The sequence below is a fragment of the Anoplophora glabripennis genome, unplaced genomic scaffold (genome assembly GCF_000390285.2).
Source record: "Anoplophora glabripennis isolate ALB-LARVAE unplaced genomic scaffold, Agla_2.0 scaffold16, whole genome shotgun sequence".
In the NCBI taxonomy this organism is placed as follows: Eukaryota; Metazoa; Arthropoda; class Insecta; order Coleoptera; family Cerambycidae; genus Anoplophora; species Anoplophora glabripennis.
This window is the reverse complement of record NW_019416253.1, coordinates 1,404,113-1,418,151: the sequence shown is the minus strand read 5'-3', so window position 1 is coordinate 1,418,151 and position 14,039 is coordinate 1,404,113. Positions and strand designations below refer to the sequence as shown.

Below are 14,039 nucleotides of genomic sequence, written 5' to 3'. Positions count from 1 at the left end.
AAAGAGCCTATGTTATGACCAGATGGAGCTCCATGAGAGCTCGGTTTATTCTGCTTATTAAACATAGTCACCATTTTTTAAATTACCTAATTAGGTAAGCTTCCGTCGCGGTGGTGTTAAATGAGTCGAAGCATATTTTCTTTTCGGCTTTTCGTCAATGACGGTGACTGTTGTCTGTATACCTAAAGTGAATTTAGTAATATATTAAGAGTATGTAATAATGTGAAAAACAAAAAATACAAGATAAACGTCGGAAAAAATTTCTAAGGATGTTTAAAATAAATTAAATAGAACATATAGTATTTTATTGAAAATTAACGACCTTCACACATTATTGGTTAATTTACAGCTTTGCCGCTAAAATTAGTTATCACAGAATTGTTAAAAACCGAGATAATGACAGTTCATGATTATTTCCAATATCAGAAATGTTTTAAGTATTTCTTTTATAACAAGTATTATACAGGTTTGGAAAGTACCGATGGTCCATCTGCCGTTACGTGAGAGCGATAAAGTAAGACATATAAATCCATGCGCTAGAGAAGGATGGGTATAATGAAGGCGTCTAATAGTCACCGCCCATTTCGCCCTTCCACAAATAAGAAGTGGATCTTATATAGCCATCTTTCTCTATCGCACGGATTTCTATGACTTACTTTATCGCTCTCACGTAACGGCAGATGGACCATCGGTACTTTCCGACCCTGTATATTGGCTCTGTCTGGCCTTAATATCCACTTTTTTTTTAATATAGACACAGTTTTGCAAGGATCAAATTTGTTTCGATGTATCTGTCATCGAAACAATAGCAGCTATTTTTGTTATACCAAACGAACATAGCTAAAGCATAGCACTTCGTGTGACTTTAGCATTACATGGAATTTTTTATAGATGTGCACAATAATTAAGATACTGAATTTATTCCATTTGGTTGTTCCACACTGTATACATGATAATTTAAAATAATGCAGGTTTATATCTTGTTGGGTACATTTTTGTCAAGAAATAGTTTATAAAACACTCATTAAAATAATTTAATTTTATCCATTATTAGCCTCTAAGAAAACCCATTTTATTTCATTGCACTGAAGTCTAATTTTCGTTTTTACATTGCATATTTTATTAATAAATTAAATTTTTCGTTAATATCAACAAAAATGTTAGATAAGTCTTGATAAATCAGGTCTACTGTCACTGATTTTTTATATACAGGGTGTTGAATTTGAAGAAAACTCACTATAGATTCAAGTATCTCTGAAGATACCTTACGTAGACTGATGAAACTTGAGTACTGGTTTTTAATGATCAGAATTTATACTAGATTTCTAAATTGTATTTCAACGAGAATCATGTCTTGCACTATATTGCAAAACGAGTAATTTCCCAGTTATTATTTTTTAGTTTAAATTAAGTTATTGATTTATTTGAGTACAATTTAAATATCTCTAAAACAATTTAATTTATTAAAACTGTTTAGGTATAATTTTTTTGTTCAAAATTCCACTATACAGGGTGTCCCGTTTAAAACTCCCCAGCTGGATATCTCGAAAACGGAAAAAGATACATGATTTCTGTATGTATAAATGTATTACTTTTTAACATAGAATTGTATATTTTTAAATTCTTTTATCAACCAATATTTATACGAATTTATTACAATTGTTTTTTAAAAAAATAAAGTTTTCAAAATTAAAGTTTAAGTAAATAAAATATTTTATTAAAAATTTCCAATCTAATATTTTCTTAGCTTAAGAAAATTCGAATTTCTAGGGGGGTCGGCTGCCCCTCTTCCCCCCCTTGGCGACGCCCTTGAGCCTTTCCGATCAAAAATAAAAATAATGGTTCTAATTTTGTGCGGTAGGTATACCTATCACTACCCAACACCTTGTATAAGTACACAAAGTAATTTATTATTTAAATCTAATTATTGTAACACACAAATCATTATTCGTATCCACATAAATGAATCACGGAGGCATTATTTGTATACACCTTCAAAAGCAATCACCGACTGAAAGAAACCTACAGCGTAAAGCTGTGGAAGGTATCTGTCGTGTCACGCCGCCGTAGATATTCTATACTAAAACACAAAATAATCCACCTGTTGCGCCCTTTGGAGTGTGTAGATATTAATAAAAATAGTATGGATATGTCCTGGTTTAATAAACTTTATTCCGTTATAGTACCGCCGTTGTTTTCCACCTGTTCGTAGCATTAAAATAAATTAAAGTAAATTCCGCGTAGAACCAGCGTAATAGTGCTGTTCCATTAATATAATTTTATTTATTCCAAAGTTCGAGTGTGTATGAAACTTGAAATCGGATAGAGAGTAAATATTTTCTAACGTTCCAACTGTATAGTCTCATTTAATTTGATAAAATTATACTGTTTTCAGTTGTTCAAAGCACGAAATATTAATTCTTTTCAATGTCATATGTATGAGGCGGTATTCAAAACAAGGCGTCTCCAGAATAAAGCGTAGAGATTAAAGTAAATGTTACCTACCTGCAGATGGCACTTTGACTATAGGCAGGCCCTTCAGTGACGCTCAACGCCTGACCAACCTGGGTTTGAGTTAATCCTAGAGAGAGACGTCTTAGTTTGAAGGCTTTAGCAAAATCTTTGATTTCATCCAGGTTGATGCCGTCCACCACGTTGCTGTTGGTTTGATTGATTGTTGGTTGATCTAAAATGGTAATAGTTTGCATTGGTAGTCATCTTAAATCAAATTTATGATGAAAATGTTTTTTTATCTAAAACAGTGTCCCATTTTAATCTATCATCCCGAATAACTTTGTAGAATTACCTGTAATTGAAAAACTTCCAGAATATAAGTTGTAAGGTTTTAAGGGTACGATAATGACCTTGATATTTGACCCAGAGGTCATACTTAGGGGTCGTTTGGAGGCCAATTTCACAAATGGAAATCCTACTCGTTTTATCCAGAAATGAAAAGAGCAAGAGATTCTATGTTCAGAGATGTATATTTGATCTTGGGTCAGTTTGACCCCTAGGGATCTTCTGAAGGTCAAATCAGCCTTCCAACTGAAATGTTTACATTTTATGTCAAACGTTGTGTATTTTTTTTGTGAGAAATTCCATACAAACTACCGTGGTCATGAGATTTATGGTTTAATTGTGACTCTGACCTTGCGCTTTAGGGTCAAATTTAGGGGTCATTTAAGCTGATATGACCTTCAGAGGGTCCCTAGGGATCAATCTGACCCAAGACCAAATATCTGAACGTAGAATTTCCTGCTCTTTTCATTTCTGGATAAAATAAAGAGGTTTCCATTTGAAATTTCGAAGTTGACGTCCAAATGACCCCTAAGTTTGACCTCTGTGTCAAATCCAAGGTCATTATCGTAACGTCGTACGACCCTCTTAAAACCTCACCACTTTTGCTCTGGAAATTTTTCAATTGGAGCTCATTCTCCAAAATTATTCGGGGTGATCGATTAAAATGGGACATGGTGTATAAATTATTACACAATTAAACAATGTTTAATGTACTTCAAACTAATTACTTTCAATTTCTCGATAAACTAAGATATGTCATCATTTACCGTCTTCATAAAATGGCACTGGAATAATTTGTATTGCTTTTTGTTGTGCAATATTTGGTAATTTTATAACATCTCGCATTGGAAGAAGTTTTACTAATCGTAAGCTTAGATTTAGTCAATGTGTCATATCTGACAGCGTGTCCAGTAAAAAATTTGACAGAGTAGGGTAGCTTCCGTGATTGAAAATAAATCCAATTAGATCAAGTTGCCTTGTACATTTTGCTCCCCTAAATATTTAAAGGTAAATTTTTTTCATGTTTTTAAGATAACTCTTACTTGATATTTACACATACCAATTTTTGGTAAGTACATATAAAGGTTTTTCTGTGTAAAACTTCCCAGTGCGATATATCAAAAACTACTTGTAAAGGGTTTGTAAAAAAATTTTGTGTAATACGCATACTCATAAATGATTGAAATTCTGACACTTTTGAAAGTGGTGTTCCTGTTAAATTGTGATCAATGATATAATAGCAACAACTTACAAAAATGGTTTTCGAATTGATGATTGCAATTTTAGTATCTACTTTTTTGATATTTTTTCAAAAACTTGTATACACTTTAACGTATGAATTAGTTAAGCCTCCTAATTTCTGTTTTACTTATTAGTATTTTCTTTCTAGGTAGAAGGAATAAAGTTAAATTTAAATCAACTAAAGCTATTAGTGTGGTCATGACAATATTTTTGAAACTTAACACATTGTTAGGTTAACAAATAAAATTTCGCACATTTCTGAATATTACGAAATTCGGACTGAACCAGATTCAACGCGAAGACGCTACAGAACCCATGCGGACCCAGCCGAAAGTGTGTTCGTACGTCAACCCAAGTATTTGCGTTATATGAAAGCTAACACAATTATACTTTCATCTAAGATTTCACAAATCCCGCAAATTTTATAAAGTTCAAAACTGATTAATATATTTTTTGACTTCAATTAGATAAATTGATATACGTGGTGTTAAATGGCAAGAGCAAGTAGAGCATATATCTTTACCATTGCGAAAGGCTATTATGTAATGCAAAAATAGGACGAACGGAGTCGCTAAACGTCGTCTATTTGCTATAATTGTAACGGCACAACAGCCCGTACATAATGCAAATTGTTACAATGCTTTTGTAGAGGCATGTTGTGGCAAACCACCAATTGAGTCAATTTAAAAGCAAACAAAGTGTGTATGGCCAGTTATTATATTTTATAAATTTTAATATACGATTAAATAATTATGTTTATTCAATACACGCATTTATTATGTGGAACCGTGGTGTCGTGTCATTGTGCGCGAATTGTGTAATAGATTTATTTATAAGTTCTTTTATAATCGTAATAACCACTTAGGCCTATTGCCTTAATTAATACAATTGCAAGATGATAAAATGATTAATTCTGGAATATAGTTGTATCGCCCTGGCAGAACTGGCAATTATTATTAATGTGCTTTACGTAATTCAATTAATGACCGATTAAATAAATTAGAGTAAATTTTTATTGCATCTACCGGCCGGCAATTACCGGAATTCATTAGGGAAATCATTATGACAGACAGACGATCAGAGTCATATTCTCGATGAACACTAAAAATGATCGAAATCCCATCTAACAGCCGCTGCTGATAACATCTGTTCAGGGCTCTCGGGTCGTACTTAAATTATGCATATTGCCACTTTGCAAGGAGCTAAATGGTGTGATTCACATACTGCCGACTACATACTTACAAACGTTTAAAACCGGCAAAGACAAAACGTATTTTTTTTAAATAATTTTTCTGTGATTAGAAACGTTTCAGTTGACTTAAGCCGTGTTAAATTTATCCATTTTTTGCACAGAAAAAAAATCGGGTGCGAAGATGTAGTATACCAATAATCGATAAAACACACTTTTAGTCAAACTTTGGCTCCTAATAGAAGGCCTTTATAACCCGGTCAAAGTAGCTCAAAAACTTACAATAATTCGCATAAAGATGAAAATTGATACGAATATTGGGAACGCCATTATAAATGAAATGTGAAAAGTCCCCATCGATCCCACATCTACAAAAAAATGTATTCAAGGTCAAAGTTCGCAAATATGTGTTTTTTGCATTTTTCAGCCAAACGGTAAGTTTTATCATAAAAATAGATCATGCAATTATATTAAATCTATTAAAATTGTTCTTACACTTTTCTTCCTAAGAATCACCATTTCTGAGATATAGCGATTCAAAAAGTTGAAAAAGATGTGTTCTCCATACTATGCACACGTTTCCACGCCACCTGAGACGTAGTGTACTTGGCGCGTTTTTTTTAATGTGGTCTTCCCGATAGGGTTATTCCACGATCTATTGTGGTCCTGGTCAATTAAATAATATTGTATTAAATAAAAAATGGTACTATTGCAAATGATGAAAACGGTGTGAATTATGATAGACCAGGCGGTATCTGTTTTGGTTTGGGTGAATCGTATATCCACGGAGATTTTTGGCTTTTTGGCTTTCAAATATCACTAGAAATGAAAATTTTTCTATGCGCATAAAAAACGTGGGCTTAACTTTTGGCGGCACAATATGTTAAAAAAAAATTGGAAAAATATCATATTCTTCTTCCTATTTAATTATGTATCTTTTCAAGAGTTGATTTTAGGCGAAAATGAACGTGGAAAAAATGTTTGTAATTACATTTTTTACTAAACGTGACTTGTTACAGATCGAATGAATCATGATTATTATGGTAAAAATCGAAAAAATCGCAAAAATGGGGTTAAAAAAATAATACCTTTTAGGGAATTTTTTTGGGGTATTTAAATTGGGTATAGGACCGTTGTCCTTGGCTCAAGAAAACTTCATGTTATGTAGAATTACTACACCAAATTTCATCAAAATCGGTTCGATGAAAAATTTTAATCCGTCAATTAGGAGAGCTGTGGCGCTTGTTTAAACATTGGTAGAATTTTTGTACTTATAAACAATTAAAATAACTTTGTGAATATTCAATCAAATCAAATTTTTTAAAGCAGGTTTTAAAAGTTCTTGGAAAGACGCTTCTTTAAAAAAGCAAAGATTGATTGATCAATTAATTACGTAGTTATAGCCGATACAATTTCGAGCAGGCTGAAGCGGCCGCGCTCTCTGCTTCCCCCATCACCACCACCACCATCCGTACGATTTTATTGAATTTCTCGCATAAATAACTTTAAACACGTTTTAAAGTAGGTTGCCAATGAAGAAAAGTATTGTAATCTTAGACCTGGTAAGTACTCGGAATACCAAAGGTATTTTTCGAAAAATTGGCCTGGATGTCCCAGTACATTTAGTGTAAAAGACGGTTAACTTTGATTGGCTATAACTACGTAACTAATTGATCAATCGATTTGTTTTTTTTAAAGAAAGCGTGTTTCCAAAAACTTTTAAAACCTGCTTTAAAAAATTTGATTGAATATTCACAAAGTTATTTTAATTGTTTATAAGTACAAAAATTCTACCAATGTTTAAACAAGCGCCAGAGCTCTCCTAATTGACGGATTCGAATTTTTCAAAAAGCGTTTGAAAGCTTGAGAGCCCTTCTATATGTGATTAAATTTTCAAGTATCTAAAGGCCTTGATTTTTGCTGTGCAAAATTTTGAAAATTTGCAATTTTTTTTAATCTGGATTGCAGAATTATTATGCAAAATCTATCGAACCGATTTTGATGAAATTTGGTGTGATAATTCTACATAACATGAAGTTTCTTTGAGCCAAGGTCCTATACCCAATTTAAATACCCCAAAAAAATTCCCTAAAAAGTATTGTTTTTTTTTAACCCCATTTTTTCGATTTTTACCATAATAATCATGATTCATTCGATTTGTAACTAGTCATGTTTTGTAAAAAATTTAATTACAAAAATTTTTTTCCTTTTCCATTTTCGCCTAAAATCAACTCTTGAAAAGATACATAATTAAATAGGACATTTTTCCAATTTTTTTAACAAATTGTGCCGACAAAAGTTAAGCCCACGTTTTTTTATGCGCATAGAAAAGTTTTAATTTCTAGTGATATTTGAAAGCCAAACAGCCAAAAAGCTCCGTGGATATACGATTCACCCAAATATGGCTTTTTGAAACATACCGTCTGGACTGAGTAATTGGGGGAAACTATTCGTCTGACAATTATCTAATGGAACTTCAAGTGTAATGTCTTCTTCTTCTTGCTGGACTTAAGTTACTCTCTTTAAAAACTTTAGCACAATTAACTAAATCTTGTTTTTCAAACAATTGTAAAACTGTTGTTTTACCCCTTCTGAAAATTATCTATATCTCAGAAATGGTGATTCTTAGGAAAAAAAGTGCAAGTGTAGATAATTGTATAATCCACAATTTTTGTCAAAGCTATTTTCATTATAAAACTTACCGTTTGGCTGAAAAATGCAAAAACCCATAATTACGAAATGGGGACTTTTCACATCTCATTTATAATGGCGTTCCCAACATTCGTACCAATTTTCAGCTTTATGCGAATTATTATAACCTTGAATGTCTATTTTCACCGGGCTATTCAGTGATGAGGTTATGTCGCAAAAAAATGATTATAAGTGGTACAAAGACTAATGAAGGCAAAAAAGCATTGCTTATTTGAAACCATTTCGCCAAAAATTCAACACATTTCGTTCCGCAACCAGTGTATTTGCCCGATTTAGCACCGAATGACTTCTGGCTATTCCCTAAATTCAAAAGACCACGCCGTGGACACCGTTTCGAATCGATCGAGGAAATAAAAGCCCAATTGACGAAAGCATTTGAAGGCCGTATACGGAAAATAAATTTTCAGACTGTTTCGAGAGTTGGAAAAAACGTTGGCATAAGTGCATTCATTGAATCGGGTGGGCATTACTTTGAAGGTAACGAAATTGAATTGGAAGCATAAAAAAAGATCTTTTATTTTTTTGCATTTACCTTTGTCTAGCATATGAGTACTACGGTTTGCGATTTATTGTTATTATGAGTTTTGTTATAATTAAAGATTTAAAGATTTAAATTTAACAAATAAATTGAGCGATTTATTGCAACGTGCTGTGGCGGCTCGTGATCTAGGAGAACAAGAAAAAGAATAAGAAATTCAGTAAAATTTTCAATAAAGAATTAGTTTTTATGATTTCAGAATATAAATTCGAATCATTCCATATTATACAGGGTGTTTGGTAAGTCGGTGCATTCCTTGCAGGAGGTTATGGTACAAGTGATATATTTTCTTAATATACCATATTCCGAAAACGTTTAGTTTCTGATCTACAGGGTGATAAAGTTTTAATAACAAAATGCAAATTTATAAATATTGCAGAAACCGCACAAAATATTTTAATGAAATTTTACAAGCTATGACAATTAACTATACATATTTTGCGATAAAAATATTGTTTTCAGTTTCACCAGTGGCGTGCTCACAGGCACGCCTTTGGATATTTTAAAAGAAAAAAATGAAACGCCACTGATTTTTCTTAATATAAAAATTATTTTTCAATTACCTGTTCAATTTGGAAGAGAAAAGGTATCTCGACTGTTTTTCTTATGATGCACCGTTTTTGACAAAAAAAATTAAAATCGATTTATTGCATGGCGCAATCCGGTTTCAATAATTTGAAAAATAGCAGAAATTTTGCACTCAGCTTTTTTTCTACCAATTTTATTACAAAAAATTATTATTCCTTGCAGTTAACAACATCAGTCAAAAAAAATTGTTTTTAGATTCACTATTCACTATCTAAACAAAAATTAGCAAGTTTTTGTTATTGTTTGACAAAATTTTATATTTTTCTTACTCGAAAACGGTGCGTCATAAGAAAAACAGTCGAGATACCTTTTCTCTTCTAAATTGAACAAGCAATTCAAAAATAATTTTTATTTTAAGAAAAATCAGAGGTGTATCATTTTTTTCTATAACAATATCTAGAGACATGCCTGTGCGCACGCCACTGGTGAAACTGAAAACAATATTTTTATCTCGTGAAACATGTATTGTTGTTAACTGTCTAAACCTGTAAAATTTCATTAAAATATTCTGAGCGGTTGGCGCAATATTTATTAATTTGCATTTTTTTTGTTAAAACCTTAACACCCTGTAGATCGAAAACTAAAAGTTTTCGGAATATGGTATATTAAGGAAATGTACCACAAATCATTTGTACTATAACCTGCAAGGAATGCATCGACTTACCAAACACCCTGTAGATCAAACACTAACTTGTAATTAATTCAAATGGTGGGTACTTACTTGGAGAGTCGATCAAGAGATCAGCAGTAGAGCTATCCGTGCAATTCGGGGACAGCGACGAAGGCGACCTCTTCATATTCTGACTAGAATTAGGCCCGTGGTTGGTAGTGATGCTTATTTCCCCGTTATTGGCCAACCTGTTGGGGTTACCGGTTGCGTTGGGCGGCGATGGGTTCCTTGGTAGGGCCTGGGCGTGCAATTTGGGCTCAACGTAGTGGCTGCTGGAGTTCATCTGACTCCTGTGTTGCGACGTGGACTGGGAGGTGGGTGTCGAGAGGAGGTTTGGTGTGGTAGAGAGCAGGGGTTGTGTTAAAGGATTCAGCAACGGGGGAGGGTTGGGGTTCGCGTGGGGGTTGTTTAATATCTGGGGGATGGATTGGAGGAGTTGCTGTGCTGAGCCGTTGGACAGAAGATGGGTCAGTGTGGCGGGGTTGAGGAGGTTCGGGTTTATGGTGCCGTTTGATGTTGGTGGAACTGGAAATGTGTTGGTCATAAATATCTGTGTCGTAATGGAAAATGGTAAAGTTTCTTGAAAGAAACTCGCGATAAAACTCATCTGCCTCATATTTAATGAAACATTTGCGAAGGAAAGAAACAATTATTGACTGACACTGTTGTTATAAGAGAGTTTATAGAAATAGTTTGTGTCTTATTCGACATAGCTTTATAAACATTCTCAACTGTTCACTAACTTTCGACTTAACCCATAAAACATATTTGCATGAAGAGTGTGAAGTATACGATAAGTGACGTGTTAGTGGACATGTCGAAGCTCCAGATATGATGGAAAAAACATTGAAGTTCAACCCAAAACAATATTGCATTACAATATCGTTTTCATATATTGTTGCTTATACACAAAATACAAAATACAATCTGAAGGTAGAGCTGTTGCAATATCCGTCGTATTTAACACCAAGATATGGTACTTGCATTTGTTTGGACCTTTCAAAGAACATCAAGAGGAACATCCACAAATTGATAAGTAGACAAGTAACTAATTAAGACTACTAAGATATGACACAATCAATTTCTATAAGCATATTGAACAATTCCTTTTATTTAATGACTTTCTTCATTCATCTAAGTGCTGATGACTATTTATAAGACTATGGCCCGTTACCTTGAGTCTCGGTTAAGCCTTAGGTAAGTAATCACATGATTGGCTTGTATATACAGGATGGGCCATTAGTGTGAGAAAGTAAAATAACTCATTTGTTACTCATAATACAGAAAAAAAGTTTATATAAAAGTTGTACAGAATCAAGAAACCTAAACTACAAAATTAATTTGAAACATACAAGGCAATAAGTAAAAACGGGACACGCCAAATGCTACATTTTTTAATGGAATACCATGTATATTTTTAAACATATGGATTTCCGAGAAAATTCTGTATATGGCAATATAAACAGTTTATCATTTTAGTGCGGGGTTGCCAAGTTATGTAGAAAATTCTTCGAATTTTGGAAAAACATGACCTCGAAGAAGTTGTATTAACTTTCAGCTACTAACACTTTGAACAAAATAATTAGACAGAGTTATAGGCAAATGTTAGACAAAGGCTCCTGTATTAACTAATATCGATACTTTATACAGGGCATTTTTTATAATATGATAATTTTTAGAAAGTTCAAACTTGATTTTCTAAAATCTTTCAAATGGAACAGCCTGTATTTTATTGTTCTATTTTATTCACATATGGGTCCACTTCAACTTTTATTAAGCATGTTCTATAGGTATCTAAAATTGTTAGTTTTTAAGATATAGCAACATTTCTGAAAAAAATTATTTTTTATTATTTTATGGAATACCAACTAACAAATATTAACTAATAAAATTAACTCAAAATTGAATGATAAATTATGAACTGACAAGTTGACACAATGTGACAGTTTTTTCCAAAACCGTTTCGTGCGACCGAAAATAATAAAAATTAGGTTTTTTCAGAAATGTGGCTATTACTTTAAAACTAACAACTTTAGGTGTAGAACATACTTAATAAAAGTTTAAGCGGACTGGTATGTGAATAAAATAGAGCAATAAAATACAGGGTGATATTAGCTAATATTGGAAACTTTGCCTAATATTTGTCTATAACTCAAATATTTTTGCTCCAAGTGTCGGTAGTTGAAAGTTAATACAACTTCTTCGAGGTCATGTTTTTTCCAAAATTCGAAGAATTTTCTACATAACTTAGCAACACCGTACTACAATATTAAACTGTTTATATTGCCATATACAGAATTTTCTCAGAAATCCATATGTTTAAAAATATATAGGGTGTTCCATTTAAAAAATGTAATATTTGGCGTGCCCCGTTTATACTCATCGCCCTGCATGTTTCAAATTAATTTTGTCCTTTAAGTTTTTTTATTCTGTATAACAAGGGAGTTATTTTATTTTCTCACACTAATGGCCCACCCTGTATACTGATTTATTTTATAAGTATATATTCACAGTCTAATCGTCTGATTTGTTAAGCAAATATTAACCGAGACTCAAAGTACCTGCCCTAAAAGTGTTTGTTTTATACTTTATACTTATTTATTTATATTTTTTGTTAAACATCTCTCCAATTCTAAATAAATCAGTCAAAACAATAGATTACATATGATGTTAAAGATGGAATGTCACACTGGTCGTAACATTTATCGAATTATTAGAAGAAATTACCTGGATTGGTGTGATTGTTTAGGAGATTACTCTGGGCCATCGCCTGGAGGTTCGCTAAAGATGTTTGCATTACTTGACCGTTATTTAAAGCTAAGTTGACCATTTGGTCCGTACTATTTACATGGTTCACTGGTATTGTTAGGATTGTCTGCGTGGCTAGCCCTGCAAGAGGAAAATGTAAATAAGACAAGCACGGCGGAAGCTGTGTCTGTTGACGATTGATTAGTTTTGTTTTTAACACTAAAAATTCGTTTAGAATAGAAACATTTTTCATATGAACATGACTATAAAATCTTCTTCCAAACGGGTGTTACCTTATAAATTCAGATTTAACAAAAAAATGCGCACAGAAAGGTACAACCACTTCTAATAACATCCTGACGAGAGAAAAAAATATATTGTAACAGGTAAAAATTGATTTAATAGTTTTATTATAAAATATAATGGGAGTTAAGTTTAAAATACATCAAATAATGACATATTGTATAGATGGTGACGAAATAGTAATAATAATTTAGGTGACAGTTAGATGAAAAGTGACAGTTCAGAATAAAATGTAAATTTTTATGAAATCTGTCTAAATTAATAAAAAGTGTTCATAAAATAATGGAATTTAGGAAAAGTAAAATAAAATGGTATTGAAAATGTTAAATTTGAAATGTATAAATTAAGTAATAATCTGATTGGTCGAAATTGAAAGGGATATATTAAGAAAAATTGTAATTAGAGATAAGAGTGCAGTGATTTAAAAAAAAAATGATGGTTATCGAGGATACGGAGAAAAAAATATAATAAGAATCAATAAGTAAGAATAGGAATTATTAAATATAAAGTCAGAACCAAAAAGAAGATTAACTAAGAAGAAGCGAAATGAATTATAAAAGAATAAAAAGAAACAATACAAACTATCAATGGAAATCAATTGGAATCAACTGGAAATCAATTGCTGAGGAGAAGAGGAATTCAATTAAAATTTAAACAAGATCAAAATTATTGCAGTTCATTCAGGATACGATAAAGAAATAAGGCTGTTCTCCTCTTCTTTATTAAGAGAATTAAAAATTGGGAAAGAAAAATTAGTTTGGAAGAAAGAAAAATAAAGTTGAAGTCAAAATTTGACAGATAACTAAATATAATAGTAAAATAGTCAGGTTAGTAAAATACTATTTGAATTGTTGTAGCCGTTAAGAAAAGAAAGAAGCCATAGGAGCCATAAAGGTGATTCAGGCAGTTGCAGCCATCAGAGTGTAGAGGAGACAGAAAGAGAAACAAGTCAACAGAGGATAGACTGGAGATTGCAGAAAGGAGATTACTACTGAAGAAACCGTGGACAGAGAAGGACAATAAAAGTGTAGATTAGGGTGGGTCAAAAAAAATCGACTATTTTTTTTTACTTTATACTCTGAAAAATAGGTTGATAGACACCGCTAGAAAATTCTCTCCAAATATGAGCTCTTAATCTTAATAGGAAGGTCCTCCGCTTTACAGTTTTCCATTTTTTCCTCAGTATTAGAAAAAAAATTCATATCTCTCTATCAACTGTTCGTTAAAAATATCTCTCCTCATATACTTGT

General features: G+C 32.3%; 1 protein-coding gene across 3 annotated transcripts in view; it reads right to left on the bottom strand.

The window, feature by feature from the left end:
* Positions 1–14,039, bottom strand: part of LOC108913976 (POU domain, class 6, transcription factor 2) — a 204,786-nt gene that overhangs the window by 5,936 nt on the left and 184,811 nt on the right. For all 3 annotated transcript variants that reach the window (XM_018719656.1, XM_018719666.1, XM_018719676.1), the window contains exons 6-8: positions 12,466–12,627; positions 9,790–10,263; positions 2,506–2,686 (exon numbers count right to left, since the gene is read on the bottom strand). In XM_018719656.1, the coding sequence (XP_018575172.1) occupies positions 2,506–2,686; positions 9,790–10,263; positions 12,466–12,627 (817 nt within the window). The remainder of the gene's footprint in view (positions 1–2,505; positions 2,687–9,789; positions 10,264–12,465; positions 12,628–14,039) is intronic.